This window comes from Toxotes jaculatrix, chromosome 10, assembly GCF_017976425.1.
Source record: "Toxotes jaculatrix isolate fToxJac2 chromosome 10, fToxJac2.pri, whole genome shotgun sequence".
NCBI lineage: Eukaryota > Metazoa > Chordata > Actinopteri > Toxotidae > Toxotes > Toxotes jaculatrix.
This window is the reverse complement of record NC_054403.1, coordinates 25622297-25637010: the sequence shown is the minus strand read 5'-3', so window position 1 is coordinate 25637010 and position 14714 is coordinate 25622297. Positions and strand designations below refer to the sequence as shown.

At 42.3% G+C, this 14714-nt stretch overlaps 1 protein-coding gene across 4 annotated transcripts in view; it reads right to left on the bottom strand.

The window, feature by feature from the left end:
* Positions 1 to 14714, bottom strand: part of LOC121188631 (polycomb group RING finger protein 3) — a 44603-nt gene that overhangs the window by 16424 nt on the left and 13465 nt on the right. For 2 of the 4 annotated variants that reach the window (XR_005894721.1, XM_041048456.1), the window contains exons 1-3: positions 9431 to 10223; positions 6335 to 6452; positions 1657 to 1753 (exon numbers count right to left, since the gene is read on the bottom strand). Coding sequence is in view for 3 of the 4 variants with exons in the window: in XM_041048456.1 (XP_040904390.1) it covers positions 1657 to 1753; positions 6335 to 6452; positions 9431 to 9445 (230 nt within the window). In the remaining variant the exon portion in view is untranslated. Of the gene's footprint in view, positions 1 to 1656; positions 1754 to 6334; positions 6453 to 9430; positions 10224 to 14714 lie in introns of those variants that run through there. The other 2 variants (XM_041048458.1, XM_041048457.1) reach the window with 2 other exon arrangements.

Genomic DNA, 14714 nt, shown 5'->3' with positions numbered 1-14714 from the left:
TCTTCCTGATGAGCAGAGGGGAATTATCCGTCATCTGTTCAGCGTTTTGCCTTCAAAATCCCTTGTGATGTTTCCCCATCAACTCCAATTTCTTGCACACAATGAGGGAAAAAAAACAGCTGAGCAAAAGAGCTAATGTGTTTGAAATGGGGCATTTCCTACAAAACAACGAGTCTGCAGTGAGCACAGTTTAGACGGTAATGACTAAATTGCGGGTACACATTAAGTTTGTGTGTCGTATTAATCAGACATTGATGCGTGAGCGCTCAGAGGGAGCACGCCATCCCTCAGAGAGGGATTTAGTCTGGCAGAGTGAACTCCCCAAAAAACAACAATCAGAAGACTTGACTTCCAAAATACAAGCGCATCACTTTAACCCGAGGAGTGAATCAGTGCACGGAGCTCATTGTGCAAATGTGTTGATGTGTACAGTCCAGGGTGAGGCCTGTGTTTGGCAAATCAACACAAAAATTATTTTACATTTCAAGTGGTCGGTTATTTTGAGGGGAAGGTGCAGATTTTTTCAAACTGTTTTCATGTTTTGTGTTTTTTTGGCATTTTGCTGTTTGGGGCTGATCAGTCATATTGTGTGCTAACACTACCAGCGGTGGGGACCAGCTGTCAGTAGTTATGGCAACTGTGCTCAGTTTATTTGAGCTATGTTAGCATCATTATTATTATTATTATCATCTAATTTACATCTGGCATAGTACAGTAATATATTCAGTTTTACGTGAAAATATGGCACATTACAGAAGCTAAAGGTGCTTCTTTCACTCGGATTCATTTGTGTTGTCAGGGTGTAAAATGTTATTTAGTACATTTATAAGACTATTGTTGTGACGACAGTCTGAACAGGAAAGAAAAGACAATAGCATTGGCTGCTGGCTGATATTAATGTTAATCGATCAATTTATTTCACTTTAACTAACATTATTTCTTTTACAGGAGAGACCTGGCCAAAAAGGCGGTATGCAGTATGTGGTTTACCAACACATGATCCAGTAGTTTGTTTTTATTGTTAGTGTTTTGAATATATACTTTTTTCAGTGCATACTGTGCATATTTTTAGTTTACGTAGGAAACTGAATTGTAAATGAGCCTGGGTTAAAAATGCTGTTGTTTATAGCACTAATTTATTCAGTGAGTTTCTGTATGTTTCCTGTAAAAACCCACAGAAACGGAGCAGAAATAGAGAGACCACCCTCAGCTGAGCGGCCACGGAGGTCCAGGGTCTTTTTCTTTTTTTTTTCTCCAGAAGAGTAAAAAATAAAATGGAAAAATACCAGCAGCACTTTGCTCCTTGGTAGTTTATTGTTTACTGGCAGTGCACGGTTGATGCCCCCAGAGGCAGTGAGCAGCTCCCTGCACACTGATGGAGCACCATCAACATGTCAGAGTGTGCATGTGTGTGCGAGCGTGTGTGTGTGTGTGTGTGTGTGTGTGTGTGTGTGTGTGTGTGTGTGTGTGTGTGGGTGAAGGATTCAGAAACCTACAGAGAGGAGGGGGGCACTGTTGATAGAGAAGGAGAACGATGGAGCATATAGCTGAAAAACAGCAACTCACTGCGTGTGTGTGTGTGTGTGTGTGTGGGTGGTGTGTGTTGTGTGTGTTGTGTGTGGGTGTGTGTGTGTCTACAGTGGTTCACTCACTCACCCGATGTACTGCAGTGGATGGCTCTGATGAATAACAATCCTACACGTGGGGCACGTGTTGTTTTCCTCCAGATACTTCACTAGGCAACTTCTACAGACTGGAGACACACACACACACACACACACACACACACACACAGGAAATATACGGTTACTCTCCAAGCTTTTTCAGACAGCATAAATCAAGCCTTTGGCTAACAGTTACACTGCTTATTAAGCAGACACCTGTTTTAAATGACAAATGTTTGTCAGTGCAGTTGTTGTAAAACTCTGTGACTGTGACTAAATGATAATCCTGATAATCTTCTGTTTACTCTGATTACAATCACACTTGATGACTTGAGGAATGAAGTTCATGCGTCTTAAAACCAGCGTCTCTCCGTTTGTTTTCAGGCCCCTCTCAGACCCCCTGGACTCATTTTCACACGAAGACTGCATTTCAAATTTTAAAAGTTTAATGTAGGCGCAGTCTCAGTTTCAGCTGCAAACTTTATTATCTGCTACAGCCTGACCGATGAGTCAGCTGGCTGATATTAGCTTGTTAAAGTGATTTACCATATTTGCGTATTTCGATAAAAAAGAAGAGATTGCAGCACAGAAATGCCAAAGTTGTTGTATATGTGAGACAACTGTGTCTCCAATACCCAGCTTGTCCACCAGAGAGCGCTGGAGAACAGTTCTTTAATAACCACATTTAAGGAGCCCTTATCGAAAGCGTTTGTTATGTGTTCAATGTTTTTAACAGATTTTAAAATTCTCATTTATTAGCATCAGGCTGTAAAAGTCTCTACCAGCCAAGCTCCTCTGGAGTGTCCATGATTGAAGAGTTAATTGTTATTCCACAGCTGTGCGGAGCAGCTGAATCATGAATCTGTGAGCGCTTCCATTAGAATCTGCTGTTCATCATTTCTTCAATCAGATGCAGCATTTGTTAGTTATAATAATTATATAAAACAGAAAAGCAGCAAATGCTCATGTCAGGGAGGCTGGAAGCGTGTGTTTGTTATTTTTCCCTAATAAATGACATTTAACGATAATTGCACATCAAAGTTGTTGTTGTTGATTCATTTTCTGTGATGAGTTAATCTGCTAACCAGCCCATCGTTTCTGTAGCACAGGCTGCTCAGTGGAAAAATAAAATAATCACAGGTGTTGCTGTGCCGTAAAACCAAATACATGTTGATGCTGAAAGGAGCACAAAGAAAATGTGACACCTGCAATAACACACTGACGTCTGATGAATAGTCTGAGCCTGTGAAAGGTGTTTGTACTTCTGTCTCTCCTACTATCACCTTCATGGGCACAGTGAGATGTGCTGTGTGAACCACCACCAATTCACTGCACGTGATTCTCCATCAAATCTATTTCCACCCGACATTTTTTCACTGGCGTCTCAGAGCAGCTGACGTGATATGAATCTGTTTGCCTCAGCTCTCCAGAGGTGGAGCCCCTTTTTCAAAGAGGCAGGGAGAATCAAAGGGTTCGCGGCGAGCTGAGCAACTCCCATCTGTGGTAGAAGAGCTCCCTCGAGTGGACAGACACGGTATTACACTGTCTGGGTTCATCCCACATTATGATACAGAGTTGAATGAATGAAATGATTTTTATTTAAGTGCCATGCCCCTCGTGGGATGATTAGACATCTCCACATCAAAGATTAACATTAGACCAGTTTCTTTCCCCAAAGAAATAAGCTCCTGCAGGTTGGACGTACGTTCATTAATAAAAAAGAAAAACAGACAAGTCACCATCACCACCCGTTTTTGTTCCTGAACTCCCATAATTCCTTAAATGAGATGCTAATTTAAATGTCTCTATTTCAAACAGTTATTTTGGTCATCATGAATCATTCATCTCCATCATCTCGGTCACATACTTTATATCATTATGACAAGAAGTTTCCAGTACAAAGGCCAGTTTAAAAAAAAAAATGGTGCTCATTTTCAATTTCTCCGAAATGACACGCTGGACAAATTCAGCTTCCTCCTTCCAGCTCCTGTTTGGGCACAAACAGATTTTTTTCTTCTTCAAACCCATATTTACAACACATATTAGACGTCCTGTATAATGTGGCCTGGCAGGATCACAGGCTTTCCACCCCATATCTCCTGTGATCGTCAGAATTTTAGAAAATCTATGCCCAAAAACTACCTGATGGTGCGACTGTGAACATGTCTGACAGAATTTAAACATACAGAAAAGTTTCATTCTGCTCCAGGAGAACCAGGAGTGGCTGATTGGCCCACACTGCAGTTTACTTGGATTTTCTCACCGACCCAAATGTCGAATGCACTGGAATAAACATGTCGAGTTCGATTAAACTCCTCGAACCGCAGCGGCAGTGAGATCGCCCTCAGGCTCAAAAAAAAAATCCACAGACCACTTTCATTATTCTGCAGTGCCAGATAATTATGATTTCACAACAGCAACCTCAAACTATCAGCCGTGGACTTGTCAAACCACCAGCATTTGGCTTGATGTCAGTTTACTGTTAACTCTGCCTGCTAACGACTCTCCCAGATCTCATGTGAGCATTTCAGGGCACTTAAGGTTGCAGATAAGGTGATCGGCCTGAACACAGCGACCCTCAGGCATTACAAAACAGTTAATTCAAGGTCGTTCTACTTCCTTTTCACTTCAGCAGGCACTGAAACAGAAGCCAACATATAATGCAGTAGGCTTTGTCTGTAGAGGCACCATGCTACTGCTCATCAGTGTCCAGCACAACCTGACCAAGCACATGCGTTCAGAAATACTGAGGCAGCAGGACATATGATGCCATGCTGGTTGTACAGGAAATATCTGGCTGGATGGTTGAGGAATCTAAGAGGAAGCTCTGCCCTGAAACTTGTTGTGCAAGAGCAATGAAAAGTGCCGGGCAGACCTCAGATGTTCGACAGCTGCATTCTGTGCACTCACTTTTACATTTTCTGCACTGTAACAATCCAATGGAAAACAAACAAAAACAGAAACCATGTGAAGTAACTGGTTCGGTTCTGCTTTTTTTTGTGTTTCCAGCTGAGAAACACTGAAAAATCTTTAACATCACCACCGTACAACAACTATTACACCTTTTTCACAGCTTGTTGCTCCTTCGGAAACGAGTCCAAAGCAAAATATTCAGACAAAATCTTAAAAATCCAGTTTTCTTTGGCTTTTTCTTGGTGTCAAACCTTCATTTTGTGGTCTGTGTCCAAACTAAACATTGTCTCATTTATTTCCTCTTTGTCTTTTCTCCCTTCTAAACACACTTTGGAACTTCTGTTTTGAAAAGTGAACCATAACATTAACTCGCTTACTCACATTTAGGGATGATCAGAAACCAAAGCACAGAGCCACTCTGAGTCCAACTGTAAGACAGTCTTCGATTTCTTGCTCTCTAATGAAAATTCTCAAACAAATTGGCTTTTTATTCAACTGTCCAAACACATCAAAAACACTTTTAACTGTTAATCACGCTCAGAAAACAGGCCCTTGTGGTCTTTATGATTTTCAGTTTTTGAACTGCTACAACTGAAGCACAGTGTGCGTTTTTTTTTTCTCTGTGCCTTTGAAGAACCTTGGATTCAGTATCAGCTGCATCATATTTAAAATTGATGTTTCATGGACACAGCAACGACTACACGAACTCAGTGTGTGTTTCTTATCTGGTTGTTTTCCACATGGCTGGTCAACGATGTCATACAGCGACCGGAACAATCTGTTAGAGGAGGAGCGACGCTGCAGATTTACTGTTTGTTTACTGTCCTCTAACGTGTCGTGTCAGCAGAAAACTGATGAAGACCTGATACATTTCGGAAACAGAGGTTTACGACTCTGAAAAGTGAAAACAGAACCTGTCTCAAACTCCTTACAGGAAGGATCTGTTTCATTCAGAATAATACAGTCAATATTATATGCAGTGTAAATATCCTAAACTTAATGTGACGGTAGAACAGCAGTCATCTGCTTTGGTCCCTGAAACCAGATGAAAATAACTGTGACACCTAATTATTCAAGTTAAATTTACTGAGACTGCACTCACACATAAACATGCACAAAAAGAGCTAATTACACCAAATAAATCATGACTGAAAATCAACAACAAAGAGGGATTAATCTTGACTGAAGGGTTTTGCATGATAAAAAACACGTTAATATATATATATTTTTTTTTACCCTGTTAGGGGTGTTTGTGCAACTGTTAACAGATTTTATCAAATTCATCAGGATAAAAAAAAAAACAAGTGTTAATTAATATGTTTTTTGAGGATGTATCTTAATGAGAACACTTCAAAATGAAGGGAAGCATCAAGTTCTTGGTTAAAAAAAAAAAAAACACACAAGTCCTACACTACACTACTGCAGAGCACAGCCAGCCTGGTTTACTGACAGATCAGGGACTTTATAGCTGTTGGTGAAACAGAGTTTACAGACTGGATGCAAAGCTGTAAGTCAAAGAGCAGCTAGAAACAGAGGCATCGCTCTGCTTCCAGGATTCTTCCCCATCAGGGATAAATCCTGGAGGTGACACCTTTCGAGCCAAGAAAACCCCTCAGAGACAAACACAGCCAAGTGTGCTCCGAATAAACAAGAAACTAACGAGACAGAGGCAAGAAGAGAACTGACAACAAGGCAGAAAAACAGAGCGGGAACAAGTGAGCACACAGAGACACAGAGCTGTGTGAGGAGGGACCTACAGGTGTGTAAGCACTCGGTGACGGTGGTGGCGTCGATCAGGTAGCCCTCACACAGACGACATGTGATGTGGGCGTTGATGTGACACAGCTTTATCTTCCTCGTCAGCATGTCGGGGTTCTGGGGATGAAGAAGAAAAAAAAAAAATCAAGGATTATAGATGGAGACAAGAAACAGTAAAAATTCCATTTTTCACTATAACAATCTGAGAATGACAGAATTCAGATTTTGTTGGTAATAATTAGGAATATTTCCTACCTGAAAACATTTTTGAGTTCAAATTCAAAGACCATCAACGATTTTTGTTATTTGCCTGTTGTTAACTGTTGTTAATCTACAAACTGCACTGTCTCTGTTCTGACATTATTCTAAGAAAACTCTGGAAGGTCGTCGGTTCAGTGGTTCGCTCTGACTGGGAGGCAGACTGACATTCAGGTAGAGGTGGAGATGCAACCGTGTCACTAAAACGTCGCAGGTCAAACCTCTGAAAAGGCGAATGTGTCCCACTGAAATCTGCAGACCACTGTGCCACTTCCTGCTCACTCGCTGCTGCATGCTCCACAACTACAGCTGAAAGACTGAACTCTAAGTTGCATAACATCACAGATGAGCAAATAAAGGAAGTTTCTTAAAACACAGTGCCACAATGAGCAGGTTGTAACATGTGGAGAGAAGGGGTGAAAAACAAATCTGAAATTCTGTGATGGTTGTTACTTGCACCTGAAATTAATTTAGCCAAACAATTTAGCAGAAATCCTGCAGTTTCCGTTCTGCAGGTCGACAGAACATGAATCAACATCTGTTTTGATAATTGATTCATCTTTTCAGTCATTTTTCAAACAAAAAATGCCAAATCTTCTCTTATTGTAGCTTTGATGCTTTTCTCTGTCTTCTGTCACTGAATAAACTGAATATCTGTTTGTCCATCAAAGACTCTGTGATGGACATTCTGTCTCTATTTTCTGATATTTTAATCGCTAAATGACTAGAGGATTAAACAAGAAAATAAACTGCAGATTGACTAATAAATAATATAATTGCAACCCTATGTGAGCACATCTACATCTTTTTTTGTACCTTCTGTTACTGTGTGCATGTGTTTTAGTCTGACATTATTTGAGAGAGGGGCTGAGAAGCCGGTCCCATTTTCATTCTAATACATTCAGCCAGAACTCGTGCACACGAGGACAGAATTATGTCTTCAGCTCTATGAAGGTAAGTCATGCACACCTCTATAATGGACCACATGTAGCACCAACCATTCCATAAAAACCACAGCAGCAGTAACACGGCCATAATCATAACACGGAACACTATGTTGAATATCACTGCAGCTTTTTATGTCGGCTAACACAGCTTCATTGTTTTCTATGCCTGCTCTCACTGCACCCTGGGAGCTACTTAGCTATCATTCCTGCTTTTCTGCCAACCGCTGCATCTCCTGTGCTTTCATCCCTCTGGTTTCTCTGTGCCTCTTTGAAGAAAACCTTTAAGAGTCTGCTGCAGCTCTGTTGTATCAGTGCTGTGCTCTTTGCTCTGACTCTTACCTGAGACAAAAATCACTAATGAGGCAGGTAGCGGTCGTTTCCTGTGGCAGTGACGGCTCATTGCCAGTTTTAAACCGCAGGTGGAGACCGTGAGCTGCGCTGCGGCGAGTCTTCACTTCAACATGTACCTGCTCGATCACGATCTGACACGCAGAGCTCAGCTGGTGATTCATGCTTTAAAAGATGTACATGACACTGACTGCGGAGATTTGCTTTGCAGAAGCTACAGTGTGCTGAGTAACTGGATGACTAACTGTGGTTTCACCCTGTGAACAGCATCATCAACGAGTCAGTGGGGGTCCGCTCGGTTCTCACAGAGCTGAGCAAACAGAGACACTCGGCTCCTGAGTGGACGGTGAACATGTCACCTTGTACAGTGGGAAATTAAAACAGGAATTTTTCGTATATATATATTATCTGTCATTTTATGTAAACATTTTGCTCCAGAAATTTTACGACCAGATCAGGGGCCCCAAACCCTCACCAGCCCCGAAGACTCCAGGTTTACCTCGTGACAATCAGTGTGTGTATGATAATCATCAGTTTGTTACTGTTCTCATAGTTAACAGAGAGTTGCTGACAGGCGGACTGACAGGCAAGGGGTTGGTGGTAATTTGAATGAGAATGTCCGAGCCACATTTTAAAAAGATGTTTTTCTTGATGAAATTCTCTCGTTCATTTAACAATAGGATGCAACTAAAATACAACAGCGATTATATCTGTGTTCCCCACGGGGACGACACATAAACCAGGTTTCTCGTGGAGTGAACACACGGAAACTGACTGACCGGCTCAGTGTGTCGACAATGTGCGACAGGCTGATTAATCAAAAGCCCACAGCAGCAGACAGAAGCAGCCAAATGATCAGATGTGAAATGACACTCAGCTTCCATTCAGATAATGTCTGGCTGCGTCTGATGAATAAGAGGCAGCTCACATCCATCATTTAGAGGCTCCAACCTGTTCTGAAACCCTGGCTGACTGCTGAAGGCTGCACAAGCATCGAGACACTGAGGCAGACATGAAGAGGACAAAGACACCAGATGATCTTTGACTCTGCAGAAGGACGAGATTCAAATCTTGAAAATGTCAGCTTTTCAGGAACTGAGAAAAAAAATTTGGTTTGATTTTCATAAAGATTTCATCAACCCCAGATGTCACGGACAGAGCAGAGTCTTTGTTTACAACAAGTATTTTTTCGAGCAAATACAAATATTTCACATTTTTAAAAAAAACAATCTCTTTGGGTTTTGAAGAGTTGTTGCTTTGAGCTTCAAAATCAATTAACAAAATCAACTAATTGAGAAAATAATCATGTGAATAATAATAATAAGCAGCTGCAGTCAGATTATTTTCTTAACCCTCAGAGGGAGAGAAAACTCTGTGCTGATGTTCACTCCTGACAAGACCTCTGCTACCAGTCAAGCCTGACAGCGAGCACCGGTGGAAAACAAGACACGGTGTTGACTCATGTCCATTAAATGTTGGTAACACGGTTTCCTTTCGTATTTGAGGCTATGAAAGCAGACGAACAGCCGAACAGGTTCTTACCCCTAATACCGCCATGCGTCGACTGTGGATGGTGCAGCGGCCACGTCTCTTCCTGCAGTTGTGCGGCCGACAGTGTTAGCTCCTCATCATGGAGAGCCTCTCATTGGAGCCTGAAGAGGAGAGAGGACAAAGTAAGACGTCTGTGTTGTCTTTTTTTTTTTAAGAGGAAATCAGGACTTAACAACACAGTGGCAGTGATAGCACGCATTTTCTCACAATGTCGAACAATTCATTTAAATAAGATCTTTCATTTGGTTTGGTTTTCGGTCAACAAAGAAAAGAAAGCTGCCTGCAGCGAGTCAAACTACTGGAAAGGCACAATACTTCCCAGTACCACCCACACGGTTTGATTGACAGGCCAAATACCACAGCAATGAATGCCTGGAAAGAGAGGACAAACAAACTGATGAGGACTTCATGTATCACCACTTCAACACACAAGTTACACAAGCGTTCCTGAAAGTTGTAGTCGTCCTCCACAGAGGGCAACAGATTTCCGTCTCCCAGCTGGGCGGCGCTGACTCGTCGTGCCATCATCTGGGTGAGTCACCGCTTAATTGTAGGAGTCGGACCGCTCCAGTCACGATGGGAGAGGGAACGCCAGGTGAACACCCACCACTGTTTCATCCTCCTCCGGATTCACAGACACAGTTAAACAGAGAAGGGGGAAAAAAATGAAATCGCAGAAATCGAGGTCTCCAGTGACGACGGTAAGGTCTGCCCCTGTCTGCCCATCAGACCGTGAAATTAGCCCAGTTAGTCGACAGACGTGAAATGTGGCCGGGGTTGCTGAGGACACACGCTGTACTGCTGCCTATTAGAGAGCCGTCACGCACTGATGAGCTTCACACAGATGTTATTGTCACATGACTCTGGGCAGCTCCTCTGTGATGTAGTGTGTTATATTTGTGCGTCGGCGGGGTTGAGTTGAGGTCACGTTCACACCGAGCACGTTCAAAACAGCTGTTTCAGACTCGGGAGCATTTCCTCCTTTTGTTTTGGTTTGCTTAGACAGGTGTGAGAACAAAAACTGTCTGCAGTGAAAACATGAAACTGTTGAGGTTTTGACAGTGGAAGAAAAGAAAAAAAAAAGAAAGAAAACCAGATGCTGACATCTGCTTTCAAGCAGTTATTTAGGCTTGAAAAGCTCAACATGTCATCAGCTGCAAACGTGGAATGAGAATGAGGCGAAATGCCTCATGAAACGAGCACAGAACAGAGAAGAACGTCTCATTTCAAAGCAATGGGCATTGATCTGCTGCTAAAACTGCTTCTGCTCCTCTGGTTCTGGGCTTTCCGTCAGAGTCTGGAACCTGGCTGATGTTGGGCGATAACGTCTGGCTTGCAGTGGGGCTAATTCTTGCAGCACTAGTCCACACACTTCTGGCCACGTAGTGTATTTATGAGCCTGTGTGAATTTAGTTTGAAAGCTCTAGATCACAGTATGTTATTATTATCATTTATTAGCAACTGACTGTTGTGGTGGTAAAGCTAAATCCCTTAGTAAAGACAAAATAAAACCTTTAGACGACACCCTTGGACAGTCAGACTGCACGTCTCTTCTTTTGAAAAAATCATTGTTCTCTGCAGCAGTGGTGGTGGTGCTTCTGAACCACTGGAGGCAATGTATGTATAAAAGATAAAAGCACGTCTGAGTTCAGCTCAGTTCTAAACTGAGGCTGCTGCATTCAGGGTCATTTGAGGCGACCAGTGACATGAAAGCCAGCAACGTACAGTACAGACACAGCCTACATCCGCCACAAAGGAGAGCACGCGTTCACCATCACACTTCAAACTCTTCTATCAGTCAGATATTAAGGACTTCCCGGGGGCCAAGTAACTGCAGCGTATCAGGGTCAAATCTGGCCGGGGACATTCACTACATGTCACATCTCTGGTCCATGTTTACAAATTCTAAAATAATAACCTTTAAAAAAAAAAGAATATTAGGAATATTAGTAGTAGTTATGTTGTAAACTGGCGAAATGGTCCATTTTATAGCTTAAAGAACATATAAATACACAAATATTAGCTTTAACTTAGCAGTAACTTTCGTCATCTCTCATATTAACGTGTGAACAGGAAATTCTGTGACTGCTCAGCAACCAGAAGCTTATTTATACAACACATTTACCAGAATCATCTAAGGCCACATGTTATATGTTCCACATATCCATTGTCAAAGAGCAGGAACACTGAGGAAGTATATTAAATGAACCAAAAGATAACCAAAATATAAAGTGAGAACAACAGATGAAAGTGAAACTAGCATCTGGTTCGTGGACCTGCTCCCGTTCTGTGGGCTTTTTTTTTTTTTTTTAACTGTCATGCTGCAGTGATTCACAATGAGAAACTGTGGAGATCATCATCCTCCCACTGAAACCCGTCGAGCAGCATCGGCTTCCCACAAAACCCACAGACAGACTCATTCACATTCACACCACCAACACCTTCAGAAACCAGTCGCTCTGGTTTTATCAATCACGTCCTACAACCAGAGAAACACCTGAAAAAACCTGGTCACTGCTGACTTATTTCCCTGTTTGTAGGTAAATATAAAGAGGTTATGACTGTAGATAAACACTGATGTGCCTGATGAAATATTTAGATCTTCACATCTAACTCTTCATCATGTAACGTGTGCCATGATGAAGAGAGGATCTCACCGTGGCATGTTCGCTTGATATCTGAGCTATCTCATCACTTTCGGCTGCAGAGTTGTGGCTTCCTCATTCTCTAACCCTGTGGTTCCCAACCTGGGGTTCAGGACCCCTCAGAGATTCACAAGCTTTCATGGTCCCCTGGTGATTAAAGAGAAAAAACAGTTTCTCGCTACCTTTCCGGTCAAATACTGAAAACATTCACCTTTTCAGTTCCTCTAAAGTTCCTTCAAATGAAGCAATTCCATGGAAAAAAAAGGTTGTTCTGTCAAAACACCGGGTGTGATTTCACTACAATCAGTCTGTTCTGATCCAGTTTATATCAAAATATATATTTTTAAATCCACTTGAAATGAAATATGTTCCTTGTCGCGTCTCAGGACTGTGGCCCTGTGAATCCACACCTTCATAACATAAAACTGTTGCACCAGTCACTCTAGGTAAGAGGATCAGCTTAATGCCAAAAAAGTAAAAGGTTTTGAGGACGTTTTTTTATTTTTGGTGCTCTTATTTAACGCTGTGGAAGCAGAGTTGAGTCGAGCTGCCTCTTAGAAAGGCAGAAATAGCTGCGCTGGTGAAATTTATTGGTTTAAATGGTCTAACTTTCTGTCCGGGTAAAAGGTTTGTCCACCTACTCGAACCCTGAGAGGACCAAACCGAGTGTCTCAAATGACATTTCACTGCAGTTACAGGCTGCCAAGTGGAACAGTTTTATACCTCATAATAAAATATTTTGAGCTATTATTTCATCTGGTAAAAAAAAAAGTTGCATAAATAAATATAAACTGGTACAATGTGGTGATTTGGGGAAAATAATTCACAGCCAATGATGCTACGAGGGACTATCAATGAATTTCAGATCTCATTTAAAAAGTTATTTACTGCTTTATGTTAAAAAAAAAAAGAAAAAAACGATTTCACTTACTATCTCGTGCCCAGGAGCCGGTGATTAAAATGCCAAAGTTAGAACGCAATATCCCGCTGGCAGCATTTCAGTGCTGGACAAACTGATTGCTGTAAACCCTCTGTGGCCACAATTACAGGGAAACCCAAAGAAACAAATGCAAAATTAAAAAAAAAGATTTTTATTTTCTAAACTTAGTTACTTTTATTCTTATAACAAAAAACAACTAATCCGTTTGAATCAGACCTGAATCAAATGTATTGATAGATCTTAAACCCCTAGAATCCCGCACTGGACGGCAAAGTTGCACAAAGTGCATTTACGGACTAACGACAGCACTGGAACAATTCATCTATGAATCGACTGACACAAAATTAAGTTGTTGATTTTCTTTGTGAAGTCGAACATTACAAATTAAAGGCCTGAGGCAAACGACACGCTGACAGTGCCACTGCCACGCTGTAGACTTTCAGCTTGCTCCACACTCACCGACTTTAATCCACTAATATAATGTAATTTATTCCTTAACCAAAGCAAACACACAGAGGTCCTCAGGATCCAGCCAAGTCCGAAGATTAACAACATTTGCAGTCAATCATGAGCTGAACAACTGTCTCAGTAGCTGATAAGTACACACAGAGAGACACACGCAAACACACACTCACACACACACACACACTCTGGCATCACAAAGAGCCCCTGTGGGCTTGCCTGTGGGTATTGGAGTGTTTGGCCTCAGTATAAGTTGGCTGCCAGCTGGAGCGACGGACACTGAAGGCCTGCACCAGTGGACGGAGCCAGGAGGAGAGGCCTCTGCTTGTTGTGGAAGCTTTGGCTTCACTTCAGAACACACACACACACTCCTAGGCCACACACACACACACACACACACACACACACACACACACACACACACACACACACACACACACACACACACACACACACACACACACACACACACAGAGTTATTGTCTCCTCTTAATTCCCTTTGATGGCCCTCAATGCTCCTGCCAGGATTCGGTGCCTGGGGAAATCAGTCAGACAATAGACACGATCCAAAGAGAAGCAGACTGCAGCAGGCCAGGAGGCCGTGTGCGCTGCCAAGAACCAGCAGCATCTGAATAATTGAGCTTTGAGTGGGGGCGGACGGTATAAACGGTATAGGAAGTACACCGGTATCAATTTGCCCCTACGTTTATGGATTTCGACCGTACCGTGCTGACTGGTAGAGGCCCCACAGATCTAAAGCGGCAAAGACAAGACCACACTGGGGGGAGGCAGCAACACCATGGGGAATGGGGAAGCCTTATGCCGGAGTCGTTTGGTTCAGTATAAACAAGCAAAGCCGGCGTATTGAGGCGTCTTGTTAATGGAAATATGACGGGATCTGTTTAAAAGGGGCTGAAGATTCGCCGCAGGCTTCGCCATCATCAGCCCGCCCCAGCTTCGCCGGCAGTCAGAAACATCCCTGTGTTTCCGTGGCGGAGAGCAGTCACAGGCGGCACTTTTGTCCGCCTTCGTCCCCTTAAGTGCTGACTCTGCCCACGCTACTTTGTTTGGAAAGAGAAGAAAAAGCTGAAAGCTCTTCACATTGATTCACAAAGACTACACTGATTTTTACGAGAGTTATTATTAATCTAAAGTCACTGGAGCTGAAACGATTCACCTCATAGAGAAATAGTTGGCAACTATTTAGATTATCGACTAATGTTGATGG